At 44.9% G+C, this 15,408-nt stretch overlaps 1 protein-coding gene across 2 annotated transcripts in view; it reads left to right on the plus strand.

Moving 5' to 3' along the window:
- CLPTM1L (CLPTM1 like) overlaps positions 1-15,408 on the plus strand; it is a 127,641-nt gene that overhangs the window by 17,699 nt on the left and 94,534 nt on the right. Inside the window, exons 4-7 of one of the 2 annotated variants that reach the window (XM_077269382.1) lie at positions 476-665; positions 7,635-7,780; positions 10,062-10,140; positions 13,818-13,935. In XM_077269382.1, coding sequence (XP_077125497.1) covers positions 476-665; positions 7,635-7,780; positions 10,062-10,140; positions 13,818-13,935 — 533 coding nt within the window. The remainder of the gene's footprint in view (positions 1-475; positions 666-7,634; positions 7,781-10,061; positions 10,141-13,817; positions 13,936-15,408) is intronic. The other variant, XM_077269383.1, reaches the window with a different exon arrangement.

A 15,408-nucleotide genomic window follows, 5' to 3' on the forward strand; every position in this document is an offset into this window, starting at 1 on the left:
CCATATAGGACTGCTCTATAGGACAGCTCTATAGGAAGGTCTATATAGGACAGCTGTGTAGGAGGGTCTACATAGGACTGCTCTATAGGAGGGTCCATATAGGACAGTTCTGTAGAAGGGTCCATATAGGATAGCACTATAGGAGGGTATATATTCGACTGCTCTATAGGAGGGTCCACATAGGACAGTTCTGTAGGAGGGTCCATATAGGACAGTTCTGTAGGAGGGTCCATATAAGATAGCGCTATAGGAGGGTATATATTCGACTGCTCTATAGGAGGGTCCACATAGGACAGTTCTGTAGGAGGGTCCATATAGGATATCTCTATAGGAGGGTCCATATAGGACAGGTCTCTGTGAATCAGAGCGGAGAGCCGCGCTGTACGTCTGGTCGCCATGTATCGCTTCATTTTCTTGCTGTTTGCTGCAATCAGCTGCACAGTATTAACTTTTGGTTTCTAATGTTTCATTGCAGAACTGTGAATGTAACTGTTCCAAAGAAAACCAGGAATAACGGGACATTGTATGCATATATATTTCTGCATCACTCTGGAGTTTTACCCTGGCATGATGGCAAACAAGTGCACATAGTAAGCCCGTTAACTACTTACATGATTCCTAAGCCTGAAGAGGTCAATCTCATTACAGGAGAAACTGGCACCCAGGTAAGGAATTGGTCTTCTAAAAGGTTGAGCTGTATGTTCCACTTATACTAAGAAATAAGGAGAAAATCTGTCAAACTACAATAATGTGTAGGTTATTACTGCTATTCTGGACTTTCCTTATAAACCTCATGGAACAACACTACATTGTAATGTATGAAAAGTAGTTAGCTATGGGAAATGTTCAGCAGCTTATTCAGAACAGATCAGATTAACCCTTTCCCACCATTCATCCCTTTTTTTTATTATTTCTCTGTCGCTATTACCATATGACAGCTTGTGTTTTGCGGGACTAGTTGTAATCCTGAATGACTCCATTCATTGTACCCTTATCCAAGTGCAGTATTCTGAGCGGACTACTCCTGCAAATGCCCTCAAGTGCCAAAGATTGATAGAAAAATTTAGAGATAAATAGCAGTGAACAGGGCATATGCCAGGTACCATGCGGCATGGCTCCATACACCTGCACCTGACCTGCTCCTTTGGGAAGGTGTTAAAACAAAATATTTTTTTCTTTTGCTCTTGCAATTCATGCAAAACAATGTCACTGTGTGACAATATTCTAAAGTGTAATATAACTTCGCTAACAATTAAAGGGGTTGCCATTGTCTATTCTTAGGATGAGTCATTAATGTCTGAGCAGTGAGTGTACGACACCCAGTACAGTACCCATGCACAGCTCCATCAACGGAATAGTGACTGGGACCAGGTCTTGCACATATGCCCCCTATTGATTCACAATGATACCAGACATGCAGTTGCCATCAGCTGCGGACACTATTTCATTGACTGAGCTTTGATGTGCAGCTCCACAACTAAGCAGGTCTGGTCACCATTTGCATCCGGAAAAGCTATTTGCAGGGGGTGCCAGGAGTCGCAGAACAAAAACAAATCATTTCTAAATAAAAGGTGTTTTATTGTCAGCTGTCAAAATAAATACCAAAACCAATATCAAAATTAGCTGTTTCCAGGACGTCCCTCCTGACAGCACCAAGGAGGACGTCCTCCTCCCCCTTACTGGGACAGGAAACACACGAGAGTTTAAAGGTCATGTCCCGCCCCCAAATCCTCAGTGGTTTTCCTGTCCCTGCAAGGAGGGACGCACGAGAGAAGCTGTGTAGGCTTACCGGAGCTCAAGGGGATCGTGCGGCTTGCCAATACCCTTCCCCCTGTCAAGAGGCTCAGGGCAGAAACTCTCCGGTGGGGAGACCCTCTGCTCCAAAGACCAGGAGCAGGACGAGGCTCCTGGGGGCAGCCGCTCCTCCCTGGGGGGAGGCTCTCGGCTGCGGATGCGGCGCCATGTGACAGCGGGGCACGGCATATTGAGCAGCGTCTCACTCTGACCAGCGTCTTCCGGATCTCCGAGGGAACCGTGTCACTTCCGGTGACGCCGCATCCGGCAAACGTCACTTCCGGTGACGCGGCAAAAGCGGGGAAGTGCGTGCGCGCCAGTGGTGGAACGCATAGCAGCATGGGCGCTCCTCCACAGCGTTAGTAACGGCTGGACCTTTGGACTGCTACTGCGGAGGCACCATGGAAGGAGACATGCCTGGCAATGAAGGGGTAAGTGCGCATAGCGCAGACTAACCCCACGGCTCTTTTAGACCCATCCTACTCATTCCCTATCTTATGTCCTTTAAGGATAAGGGAACCCCCGCTGCCCCCCCTGCTCCACCTAAGAAACCCGGCAAGGTCTCTGCAAAATCCATCAGATGCCCCATATGTCATGTGAAGCTCCCGGACTCCCATGGCAAGACCTTGTGTGCAGACTGCACATCTAAGGTTCTGAAGGATGAACAATCTTCACTACTTTCAGAAATGAGATCCCTAAATCAGGAAGAGGTCCAGGCTTCTATGTCCAGCCTTTCAGAGCAGTCCAGCCCCATCCCTGGCCGCAAGAGAGCCAGACGGGAACGAGACCTGAGAGAGCCGGAGTTTAGTTCTGACGACAGGTCCGACCCAGAGGACTCAGTCTCAGAAGAGGAGGGGGAGCTCCCCTCAGGGAGCCAAGATCACCATAGGAAATATCTCTTCCAGGCGGAGGAGAAGAACGACCTTGTCCAGGCTGTGAGAAGCACGATGCAAATAGAAGAGACAACCAGGCCGCAGTCCAGACAGGACTTGATGTTCGGGGGACTTATGTCACGTCGACAAACAGTCTTTCCCGTTAGTGAGCATATTAAAGCCATGATACTGGAAGAGTGGAAGGAGGCTGAACGTCGACTGGTACTGTTTTGCGACTTTAAGGGTCGCTTACCATTCGACCCTGAAGAAGTCAAACTATGGGAAGAAATTCCCAAGATAGATGTCCCGGTGGTAAAGGTCGCCAAAAAGACTGTCATACCATTCGAGGACTCATCTAATTTGCGCGATCCCATGGACAGAAAGGCTGATATACTTCTTAAAAGGGCCTGGGAATCTTCCAGGTCTATGTATCTATGGTTGGGTCAGTTGGATGAGCATCTGTCTAATAGAACCCCGAGGTCCGACGTGATAAGCTCCCTTCCCATTATGAAATCTGCCATGGTATTCCTATCTGACATGATGGCAGAGTCAGTTAGATTTTCAGCCAGGTGCGGCTCTTTATCTAACTCGGCTAGGAGGGCGGTCTGGTTAAGATCCTGGTCAGGAGATAGTGCCTCTAAATCCAAGCTCTGCTCAATCCCCTTTTCAGGGTCAAGAGTATTTGGACCCTCTCTAGATACTATTCTAGAGTCTGCCTCTGATAAAAAGAAAGGGTTCCCAGAGGACAAACCAAAAAAGCCTCAGTCCTTTCGGAAAGGATTTCCCTTCAGGAAGCAGTATGATTTCAGAGGAGGTAGATCCAATAGAGGATCATACAGGGGTTCCCGTAGCCAGGGCAATAAGAACAGAAACTTCTTCTTTAGCCCATCCTCTAGATCTAAAACACAATGACGCCACTTATATCGGGGGGAGGCTTCGACACTTCGTGGGAAGCTGGACCCAGATCACTCAGAATCAGTGGGTCCTCCGAACTGTGGCAGAGGGATACAGCATCGAGCTCTATTCCCCTCCTCCAGAAAGATGCATCGCTCCTACTGTGGTCAGAAAAGGCTCTGCCATGCTGATAGATCTGCAGAATATGCTGTCTTCAGCAGTCATAATTCCGGTCCCTCCACTAGAGGTAGGCCAGGGACACTACTCTTCCCTATTCTCCATCACAAAACCGTCCGGCGACTCCCGCACGATAATAAATGTAAAACCTTTGAACGCCTGGGTCAGGTACAAAAGGTTCCGTATGGAATCCATACGTTCAGCAATTCACCTCATAGATCAGGACGCCGTGATCTGCACTCTCGACCTGAAGAGTGCCTATTATCAGGTCCCCGTCCACCCCTCATCTCAGAGACTTCTGAGGTTTGCTGTGGCTCTGCCGTCCCGGACCTGTCACTACCAGTTTCAATGCCTTCCCTTCGGGCTTGCCTCGGCACCTCGTGTATTCACAAAGCTAGTGTCGGAGATCGTCGCCTTCCTGAAAAGCCAAGGGGTCATAATAGTTCCATATCTCGACGAATTTCTACTTGTAGCAAGATCGCCAGAGACTCTATTAGCCCACAGGAGCTGGACCATTTCGGTAATGGAACAATTAGGATGGGTCATAAACTGGCAGAAGTCCGACCTATCCCCAGAATACAGGAAGACCTTCTTGGGAGTATGTCTAGACTCCAGAAACAGAATATGTCTATTGCCCGAGAACGAGCTGGAGGCAATCCAGACTCAGATCAGGCTCCTATTACAGAACAGAGCCTCAATAAGGACGGCCATGAGAGTACTGGGTCTAATGACAGCCTGCATACCATGTGTCAGATGGGCACAGTCTCACTCAAGACCTCTGCAAAGACTAATTCTCTCCAGATGGGACCGTCTCCGGTTTTCACTGGACAGTATTCTGAAGCTAACGGTTCCAGTACGACGGTCTCTCCTCTGGTGGACACAGCCGGGGAGAATATTTCGATGGGCAGAGAATTCGGTTCTATCCATTTCAGCAATTCACCTAGAGGGCTCTCAGAACGTGATAGCAGACTATCTGAGCAGAAAATGGGTGTTTCCAATAGAGTGGGAACTCAACCAGGATATCTTCCAGGAGTTATGCCTTCGTTGGGGAACTCCCTGTATAGACCTGTTTGCAAACAGAAGAAACTCGAAGGTCTCAAGATTCTTCTCTCTGAACCCACGGGACCTCCCGGAGGGGGTAGACGCCCTGAGCCAGGGCTGGACGGAACCTCTCTCATACGCATTTCCACCTCTGGCACTGATCCCAGCCGTTCTCCGAAAGATCATGGAGGATCGAGCCCAGGTTATCCTGATCGCTCCATATTGGCCAAGAAGGAGCTGGTTCTCTCTGCTAATGGACTTGTCGATCGAGAACCCAATAGAGCTTCCTCTCAGGGAGGATGTAATCCATCAAGGTCCAGTTTATCACCCGAATCCAGAGAAACTCCATCTCTCGGCATGGATCCTGAAAGGGACATCCTGAAGGCAAGGGGCTTATCAGACCAAGTGATAGCCACTATTAAATCCAGCAGGAAGCCAGTCACTTCGGCAATCTATTTGAAGATCTGGAAGCGTTTCTGTCTGGAGGGTGGCAGGTCTGAGGTTGCGGCAGACACTCCTGACATACCTGGAATCCTAAACTTCCTGCAGGCTGGATTCAACAAGGGTCTTAGACCAAGCACCTTGAAAGTGCAGATCTCGGCACTTAGCTCTTTTTTTGACTATCCCCTAGCATCTCAACCGTCGGTGGTCAGATTTATCCGAGCTACTTAGAGGTTGCGCCCCACTATTAGGCAACTAACGCCTCCCTGGGACCTCAACTTGGTCTTCAGATTCTTATGTAAAGACGCATACGCCTCGGCTGATAATATGCCCATATCAATCCTCACACGTAAAACAGCATTCTTAGTGGCTGTAACCACGGCTAAGAGGGTGGGGGAAATTCAAGCCCTGTGTACTAGGGACCCGTATCTACAGATTAGAGAGGATAGTTTAATCTTTAAACTAGACCCCTCATTTATTCCAAAAGTAGGTTCCGCAAACAACAGAAATCAGGAGATCTTGTTACCTTCATTTTGTAATAACCCTGCTAATGCAAAAGAAAAAGCCCTTCATTCCCTCGACGTCAGACAGGCAGTCTTAGATTACCTAGCAGCTACTAGCTCATGGCGGATAGACCCAAATTTGTTCATTCTATTTGGGGGAAAGAATAAGGGAAAGAAGGCCTCTAAGGCATCTATTGCTCGTTGGATCTCTTCTGTGATCTCTGAGGCCTACCGGTCTGAAGGGGTCCCACCTCCGGAGGGCCTTCATGCACACTCTACTAGAGGGATATCTACTTCCTGGGTGGAGAGAGCAGGCGCCTCTCTAGAGCAGATTTGTAGGGCTGCAACATGGGCTAGTGCCAATACCTTTTGTAAACATTATAAACTTGATGTTTTGTCTGGTCAACATACTGCATTTGGGAGGAAAGTTCTCCAAGCGGTAGTTCCACCCTAAGGAGGTGCTTTGGTACTCTCCATGGTGCTGTCAGGAGGGACGTCCTGGAAAATAGGCATTAGTCCTCCCGGTAATTATGTTTCCAGGAGTCCATCCTGACAGCACGGGTAGTTCCCCCCCTGGTTTGATGTGATAACATAACATGTAATGTGCTGACATATGATGTAATATGTTTTTTTGTCATTAAAGTCTTATTTGCATTTCCATGAATCGGTTCTTGTTACAACACTGAGGATTTGGGGGCGGGACATGACCTTTAAACGCTCGTGTGTTTCCTGTCCCAGCAAGGGGGAGGAGGACGTCCTCCATGGTGCTGTCAGGATGGACTCCTGGAAACATAATTACCGGTAGGACTAATGCCTATTTTTTTCCCTCTAAGGCCTCTTTCACACTTCCGTGAATCAATCAGTCAAAATGTTGAAAAGACGGATCCTGTGCAGATTGTAAAAAACGGATGCACTGGGTCCCTTTTTGTGCGGACCCGTCGAGGCAGTTGTTGCCATAATTGGCTATGTGCACACGTTGTGTATGCATCTTCGCCGCGTTTTTCCGCTGCAAAAACGCATACACAGCACAACCCAGGTTAAAAATAATTAAAAAAAAAAAAAAAAAATTGTGATATTCTTAATCTCCGGCGTCCACCGCAGCCTTCCCGCGGCCTTCCCGATGCTCGTGATGCTGCCAGCAGCTCCCGTTCCCAGTAATGCATTGCGAAATGGCCCGATGACGTAGCGGTATCGCAAGACTGCTACACCATCACAGGTCATTGTCTTACAATGCATTACTGGGAACCGGGTTATTTTTTTCAATATTTTTAACATTATATCCTTTTATTATTGATGCTGCATAGGCAGCGTCAATAGAAAAAAGAGAGCGAGCGAGAGAGAATTTCCCTGACGGTAAAATTCTTCCGCGCATGCTCAGTTTCAAAAGACGCCATCCGTCGCTGGATTCCTGCTTTTCACAGTCAGCGATGGATCCTGAGCGACTTTTCGATGTACAGAAAAAACGTACCTCTGTGTGTTGTCTGCGCCCGACGGACAGCGATTTTACGACGGATCCAGTGCACGACGGATGAAACGGATTTCCATCCGTCACAATCCGTCGCTAATACAAGTCTATGAGAAAAAACGGATCCAGCAGAAACCTTTGCTGGATCTGTTTTTTCCACAAAACGACGCATTGTGACAGAAAAAGAAAGATGGAAGTGTGAAAGAAGCGTAAAAGTTCAAAAGAAGTAAATAATATTTATGTGGCAGATTTGTTGCAGAAACTTCTGAGATTGTTGAATTAATCTAAATAGGGTTTGCAGATATCCACGTGCTCGCTTCAGAAACAATCATTCAGAGGAATGGAAATGATATTTAAATTGCACAAACTTCCACAATGAATCTGCAATGTGATTAATGTTTACATCCCTAAAATCCAGCTTATATATATTTTTTTTACTCTGTACAGCAGATTGATACCGAAAAGAAAGAATCCAATGCGTTGGACGAACCTGTCTCTCACTGGAGGTCACGTCTGACACTGAACGTTATGATGGAAGATTTCATTTTTGATGGTTCCTCTCTACCTGCTGATGTCCATAGATATATGAAAATGTAAGTGCATAGTTTGATAATGGACAAATGGAATACCGGTAGTTCCTGTTAATCCGTAAAGTATTGTCCCTTATGGACTAAGATTATCCTAAAATATTTTAAGATCCATTTACACTGCATGATTATCATGAATGAACATTCCCAAGAATACTGTTCATGATAATCATGCAGTCTAAACAGACTGGCAATCATCCGACCGAAGAGCAAAATAAATGTTCGTCGTGTGAAATGATCTTTTGGTTTGCACAGAAAATCAATGTGCGCTGACTGATCTATTATAGACCATTCAGTGGGCATCTATAAGCGGGACACCCTCTATAAACGGACTATTAAATAACCACCAAACACTGTGCCAGCCGGCAGTGTATCACTGCACGTCAGACTGTGTAAATGGCCCCTTCGCTACTCTGAGGTCGGTTTGTGTACATTTTTACACTGTTTTTGTCCCTGATTGGGAAAATGTTGCCCAAGTAGCATTTTACTGTCCTGCAAAGGCTTAAAGCAAACAACACTAGCTGGGATCAGTAACACATATCATGAATATATACAGTAGGGAAAATAAGTATTTGATTTAGCAAGTTTTCCCACTTACAGGGAATGAAGAGGTCTGTAATTTTTATCATATGTAAGCTTTAACTGCAAGAGACATAATCTTAAAAAAAAAAATCCAGAAAATCACATATATGATTTTTACATAATTTGCATGAAATAAGTAAGTGATCACATACCAACCGGCAAGAATTGTGACTCTCACAGACCTGTTAGTTTTTCCTTTATGAAGCCTCCTACTCAGCACTCATTACCTGTATTAATTGCACCTGTTTGGACTCATTACCTGTATAAAAGACGCCTGTCCACACAATCACACTCCAACCTGTCCACCATAACCAAAACCAAAGAGCTCTCTAAGGACTCCAGGGACAAAATTGTAGACCTGCACAAGGCTGTGATGGGCTACAGGACAATAGGCAAGCAGCTTGGTGAGAAGGCAATTATTAGAAAATGGAAGAAACACAAAATGACTGTTAATCTCCCTCGGTCCAGGGCTCCATGCAGTATCTCACCTTGTGTTCTAAGAAGGATTCTGAGAAAGGTCAGGAATCTTCCCAGAACTACATGGGAGGATTTGTTCAATGACCTGAAAAGACGTAGGACCACAGTCTCAAACATTACCATTAGTAACACTACGCCGTCATGGATTAAAATCCTGCAAGGGTACGCAAGGTCCTGCTGTTCACGCCAGAACATGTCCAGGCCCATTTGAAGTTTGACAATGACCATCTGGATGATCCAGAGGAGGCATGGGAGAAGGTCATGTGGTCAGATGAGGCCAAAATAGAACTTTTTGGTATCAACTCCTCTCAACATGTTTGGAGGAAGAAGGGATGAGTACAACCCTAAGAACACTGTCTCAATAGTGAAGCATGGTGGGGGAAAACATCATACTTTTTGGAGTGCTTTTCTGTAAAGGGGGCAGGACGACTGCACTGTACTAAAGGGAGGATGGATGGGGTCATGTATCCTGAGATTTTGTCCAACGATCTCCTTCCCTCAGTAAGAGCATTGAAGATGGATCTTCCAGTATGGCAGTGACCCAAAACACACAGCCAGGGCAACTGAGGAGTGTCTTCATAAGAGGCATTTCAAGGTCCTGGAGTTGCCTAGCCAGTCTGCAGACCTGAAGCCAATAGAAAATCTTTGGAGGGGGCTGATACTTAATGTTGTCCAGAGACAGCCCTGAGACCTGAAAGATCTGTATGGGGGGAGTGGGCCAAAATCCCTGCTGCAGTGTGTGCAAACTTGGTCAAGAACTACAGGAAACGTCTGACCTCTATAACTGTAAATAAAGATTTCTGTACCAAATATTAAGTTCTGTTTTTCTATTGTATCAAATACTTATTTCATGTAATAAAAAAAAATCCCGAAAGTCACATTGTATGATTTTTACATAATTATTTTGCATTTTAAGTTGAAGTGTACCTACAAAAAAAATTAGACCTCTCCATTCTTTGTAGGTGGGGAAACTTGAAAAAGGCACAGAACACAAAAGTAGACATAAAGGGTGTACAGGTACTAATGAATTGGGGCCATGGTGACAGAAAAAAGATCTTAATATGTATAAAGAACTAGGGATTTCCTCTTGTTCTCACAAGACAGTTTTAGGGTTCTTTAGACTGAAATACACAAACGTTGCATAAATGTGGCTTTAGATACATTTTTATTGTTTTATGGTTATGATGTTTTAGTTGAATTGTTTTACATGTTTTTTTATTACTGGCAGGATACAGTTGGGAAAATCTGTTCATTACCTTCCAATATTATTTATTGATCAGCTAAGTAATCGAGTAAAGGATTTGATGGTATGTTACCTTTCCTTAATTATCTTGTTTTTAAATTCCTAGTCATTGCTTGCATTTACTTTAGCCTCATTTATTGTTTGTGACATGTATAGGACCAATAATGTATAAAGTATGTAGGATGTATAAGACCTCTTGTTCAGAGAGGAAAATGACTAGAACTCTAGTGCCACCCATAGGAAGTAGCAATCCAAAGAGTCAATATCTACTCTCCAACAAGCCTTGTCGCATGACTTAGGATAAAAGCCAAAACCAAAATCTCAATTTGCAGACAGTGTGTTTTGGGGTACTGACCCTCATCAGTGCAAATTTTAAGACTTGCTGTGAAATTTGTGACCAAATCTGTATTTTTATTTTTTCCCCATGTGGATCGACCATGAATGAGTTTTTTCACATTCTATATGTAGAGCATGTACAGTGGCATGTAAAAGTTTGGGCACCCCTGGTCAAATTACCGTATTTTCCGGCATATAAGACGACTGGGCGTATAAGACGACCCCCCAACTTTTCCAGTTAAAATATAAAATCTTCCTAAAAGTCGGGGGTCTTCTTATATGCCGTATGTCATCTTATAGGGCCGGTGAATATGTGCCTTTTGGCATGGGGAGTGGTCCCGATGACGAAGAGAGGGTGCGTCTCACAGTAAAGTGTGAGTGGAGTATATCCCCCATTACCTCATTGCGGCAGCGTGGGGGGTCTCTGTGCTGGGAGCGGCAGCTCCTCTTCGTGCCGTGGGTGCTCTGTGCTGTGGGGCGGCGGCGCATCTTCGTGCCGTGGGTGCTGTGGGGCGGCGGCGGCGCATCTTCTTGCAGCGTCGGGGCTCCTCCGGCATCTCCTCCAGGCCCGGAGACACCGGCAGCCCCATTGCTCTGATGCGGTGGCCTCTGGGAAAATGGCCGCTGCTCAGATTCAGATCTCGTCTCCCGAGATCTCGGGAGACGAGATCTGAATCTGAGCAGCGGCCATTTTCCCGGAGGCTGCGATGCGGTGGCCTCCGGGAAAATGGCCGCTGGGGGCGGCGCATGCTCAGATTCAGATCTGAATCTGAGCAGCGGCCATTTTCCCGGAGGTCACCGCATCAGAGCAATGGGGCTGCCGGTGTCTCCGGGCCTGGAGGAGATGCCGGAGGAGCCCCGACGCTGCAAGAAGATGCGCCGCCGCCACCCCACGGCACGAAGATGCGCCGCCGCCCCACAGCACAGAGCACCCACGGCACGAAGAGGAGCTGCCGCTCCCAGCACAGAGACCCCCACGCTGCCGCAATGAGGTAATAGGGGGATATACTCCACTCACACTTTACTGTGAGACGCCCCCTCTCTTCGTCATCGGGACCACTCCCCCCACCCCCCCCCCCACCCACCCACCATATGCACATTTTATCTGTACCCGGCGTATAAGACGACCCCCGACTTTTAAGAAGATTTTGAGGGGTTAAAAAGGCGTCTTATACGCCGGAAAATACGGTACTGTTATTGTGAATAGTTAAAGGGGTTTTCCCACAAACAAGGATAATTTTAAAGTTGAGTTTAATCAATGTACCTTGGAATATTAATGAGTTCCACAATTGAATATGTTAAAATGTTCCTGTGCTGAAATAATCAAGGCCATCAAATTCAACCTTCCACTACCAATTGTACATATTGTCATTAATTTAACAGACACAGCCATTACACAGTACACAGCAGGGTCACATTTATAAGATTATCTCAGCACAGGAACATTTTTTTTTTTTTCAGTACATCCAATTGATGAAATTATTAATATTCCAAGATTTATTGACTAAAATGAACTTTGTCCATGGGAAAACCCCTTTAAGCAAGATGAAGATGAAATGATCTCTTAACAGAGCTAAAGTTAAAGATGACACATTTCCTTTGTATTTTAGGCAAAAAAAAAGTGTTGTTGTTTTTTTTTTGTTTGTTTGTTTTTTCATTTTAAAAATTACAAAAAGGAAAATGGGCCGACGCAAAAGTTTGGGCACCGTGGGAGATTTATGTGCTCATATAACTTTGACCAATGTCTCAGACCTTAATTAGCCTATTAGCGTTATGGCTTGTTCACTATCATCGTTAGGAAAGGCCAGATGATTTTCTCAGCTTCCTCTAACCTTATGCCAAAAAACAGCAGCAATAAGAAGATAGCAAAGCGTTTTCAAGTTAACCTTTCCTCAATTCGAAATGTAATTAAGAAATGGCAGATGGCAGGAACAGTGGAGCTAAAGATAAGGTCTGGAAGACCAAGCAAAATTTCACTGAGAGCTGCTCACAGGATTACTAGAGGGGCAAATCGGAACCCCCGCTTAACTGCAAAAGACCTTCAGAAAGATTTAGTTAGACTGTGGAGTTGTGGTCCATTGTTTTACAGAGACATCTTCACAAATATTGCCTTCATGGAAGAGTCATCAGAAGGAAAACACTCTTGCAGCCTCACCATGACATTCAGCTTGTAAAAGAATTCAGTATGCAGAGTTCATCTAATAATTATATAAATATATATATGTATATATTTCTGATAAGTCACTATACTATTAGTGCTTCTAAAATGAGCAGTGCCGTATTTGAGATGTGTGAGGACACACAGCACCTTTCACTAGTGTAATGATATCAGTGTTATGTGGGTGACAACAAAAATTGACTATTGCAATGGATCACCAACCGGAAAAATGATGGAAGGGTCACTAGCCAAGTTTGTACTCCTGTGGCTCACACTACACAGATAATGGTCACAATGTGACTAGCGATTGCCGCTCACCACCTTTATATAAAAGTGAGGATAAAAGGCTTTCCAAAGCAAATCAGCTATGTTGCAGTGATTGCTTGCTGGATCTTGTAGTCCTGCGGGGTGAGTTAACATAAAATCCATCCTGGTTCTGATCTTGATGTTCTTAGGCATATATTAAGCACAGTGCCATAGTGCAGCAGACCTCACACATGGATGTTTATTCCTATGTACTCACAAACCACTCGCATTATATAAATAGCTAAACACTAGAGTCAGGCAGGGAACCAGGAGGTCTGTGTATTGTATACAGCGCACTATGGCACAGTGCTTAAAGGGGCTGTGTCCACCTTTTGGGGACATTATTTTGCTATTTAAATGCATGTATTTGGGGCTAAAAATCACTTTTGCAACTGTGTTTTACTAAAAATGTTTCACCATTTTGCTTATACAGGCTTTCTTTCCCTGCCCATCCAGTGTTTAATGTGGTAATAAATGAGAGGAGAGCAGCTCAGAAACAGAGGGATGAAAGAGTTAGAAGCTCCCCGTCAGACCTCATAGTGGGCTGCCTGCTAGGTCCTCATTCTGAAGCCAGCAATAGACCGTGTAACATAGCGGCTACAGAAGGCAAACGGTGCAAAGTTATTAAAAATAGAACTCAACTGTGTTAATGATTTTTAGCCCAAAATACGTGTATTTAAGTAAAAAAAATAAATGGTCTCAAAAAGTGAACCACCCTTTTGATATATCCTCAGGAACATTGAAATCAGAATTGGGATGTTTTTTTTCTTACGGCGCCATGGAGGATAAGAATGAGTGGGCAGCCATTACAACAGCGCTGTTTATCTAAAGTTGGATGCAATTGTCCGCTAACATAATGCTTCTTGAAGGATGTTTGGCCACTTCCTGCCTGTTATGTGATTTTTGTGGCTCATTACTGATGTAAGATCTTCTCCTTTTAGATGATAAACCGCTCCACAACCGAGCTGCCTCTTACTGTTTCATATGACAAAATATCACTGGGAAAACTCCGCGTCTGGATCCATATGCAAGATGCTGTGTACTCTTTACAGCAGTTTGGTATGTCACAAGCCCACTCTGCTCTCATATACCACTATATACCCAAATGTTACCCCTTAAGCGTCTTTTTCTGCCTATGAAGGTTTGCCGAAAATTTAAAGCGGTTGTCCGATATATAACATGTTTTGTATAAATATATATTTATAAACCCTAATCGTTTGTGTAATTTGCTTTATTTGAAAAGCCTTACTATTCTCCCAGCATAATCCCTACATCTGTCACCACCCTGAAACAGATCATCAGAGGGCGGCAATGATAGCAGAGGGGCAACCACAGCGTTACCCAATAATGATGATCCGTTTCAGGGTGAAACTGGGGAAGAAACTGTAGGCCGGTGCTGATGTCTCTTTTCCCTGCTTCTTTTACTTCGTTTGGGACATCAACAGGGGGCAGAGGTGAAAGAAGATGTGGTACTGACCGCAGGGCTTCCACTGAGTGATGTGCACGGGAAAGTGGCTACAGGGTCATCCTTCTGATGACTTCTAATTGCTGAGCTGAAACGTCACAGGAAGTAATGCAGGAAAACAGTTGTGGGGATTGGCCGCATAGGGAAAACTGTGAGGCGTTTTCAAATAAAGCAAATGGCAAAAGTAGTTAGGGTTTAATAATGGATATTTATACGGGACATTTAAGCATCAGACAATCCCTTTAACTATTTCTTGGCTTCCCATAGACTTAAACGTTCTGAGGGTCCACTGTTAACCCTGCACTGACATTCTAAAATGTCAGTGCAGTGTAACCAGCTTCCAAAAGATCATGTAGCTGTAGGGGAGGGAAGCTGTCTGTCCAGCCAAGCCAGAGTTATCAAGAAATGTAACCTAGAATGAAAGCCATGCATGGAAACCCCTCAGTAAGTAAATAGTAACACAAGTAAAAACATAGCTACCGTACTTATCGTTTACCGCCACACTGTCGCTGTGTGTTGCTGGTTTCCCATGAGGGCCAGGGGTCTGCTGAAGGCCCCCCACATCTGCCATGATAGTGCTTTGTTAAACCCCAGCTGGGCTTTGAAGGAGACCATGATTTTTGCTATACACAATAGTAATGAAGTGTTGCTCTATAGAGTCTGTATAGTACAAACAGTCAGATAATCACAGGTTCAAGTCCCCTGAATACAGTGAAAATAAAAATATTGTAAAATATAAAAATTCAGTTCACCTCAGTTTTGCCCCATTTAAAATACACAGTGATACCACGTTGTTTTTTTTATCAGAGAAACAAAAAAAAATGAAACCGCCAGAACTGCATTTTTCTTTATCGCTTCATTGGGGGACACAGGTAACCATGGGTGTATGCTGCTGTCGCTAGGAGGCTGACACTATGCAAAAAAAGGAAAATAGCTCCTCCTCTACAGTATACACCCACCGACAGGCAGGAAGTACCTCAGTTTGTGCTTAGTGTCTGTAGGAGGCGGACCTGGATCTCCCAGATCCGCAGCTAATCATTTTTTGCTTTTGCAGGTTTGTTGTGTTT

This window comes from Ranitomeya variabilis, chromosome 6 (assembly GCF_051348905.1).
Source record: "Ranitomeya variabilis isolate aRanVar5 chromosome 6, aRanVar5.hap1, whole genome shotgun sequence".
Lineage (NCBI taxonomy): Eukaryota > Metazoa > Chordata > Amphibia > Anura > Dendrobatidae > Ranitomeya > Ranitomeya variabilis.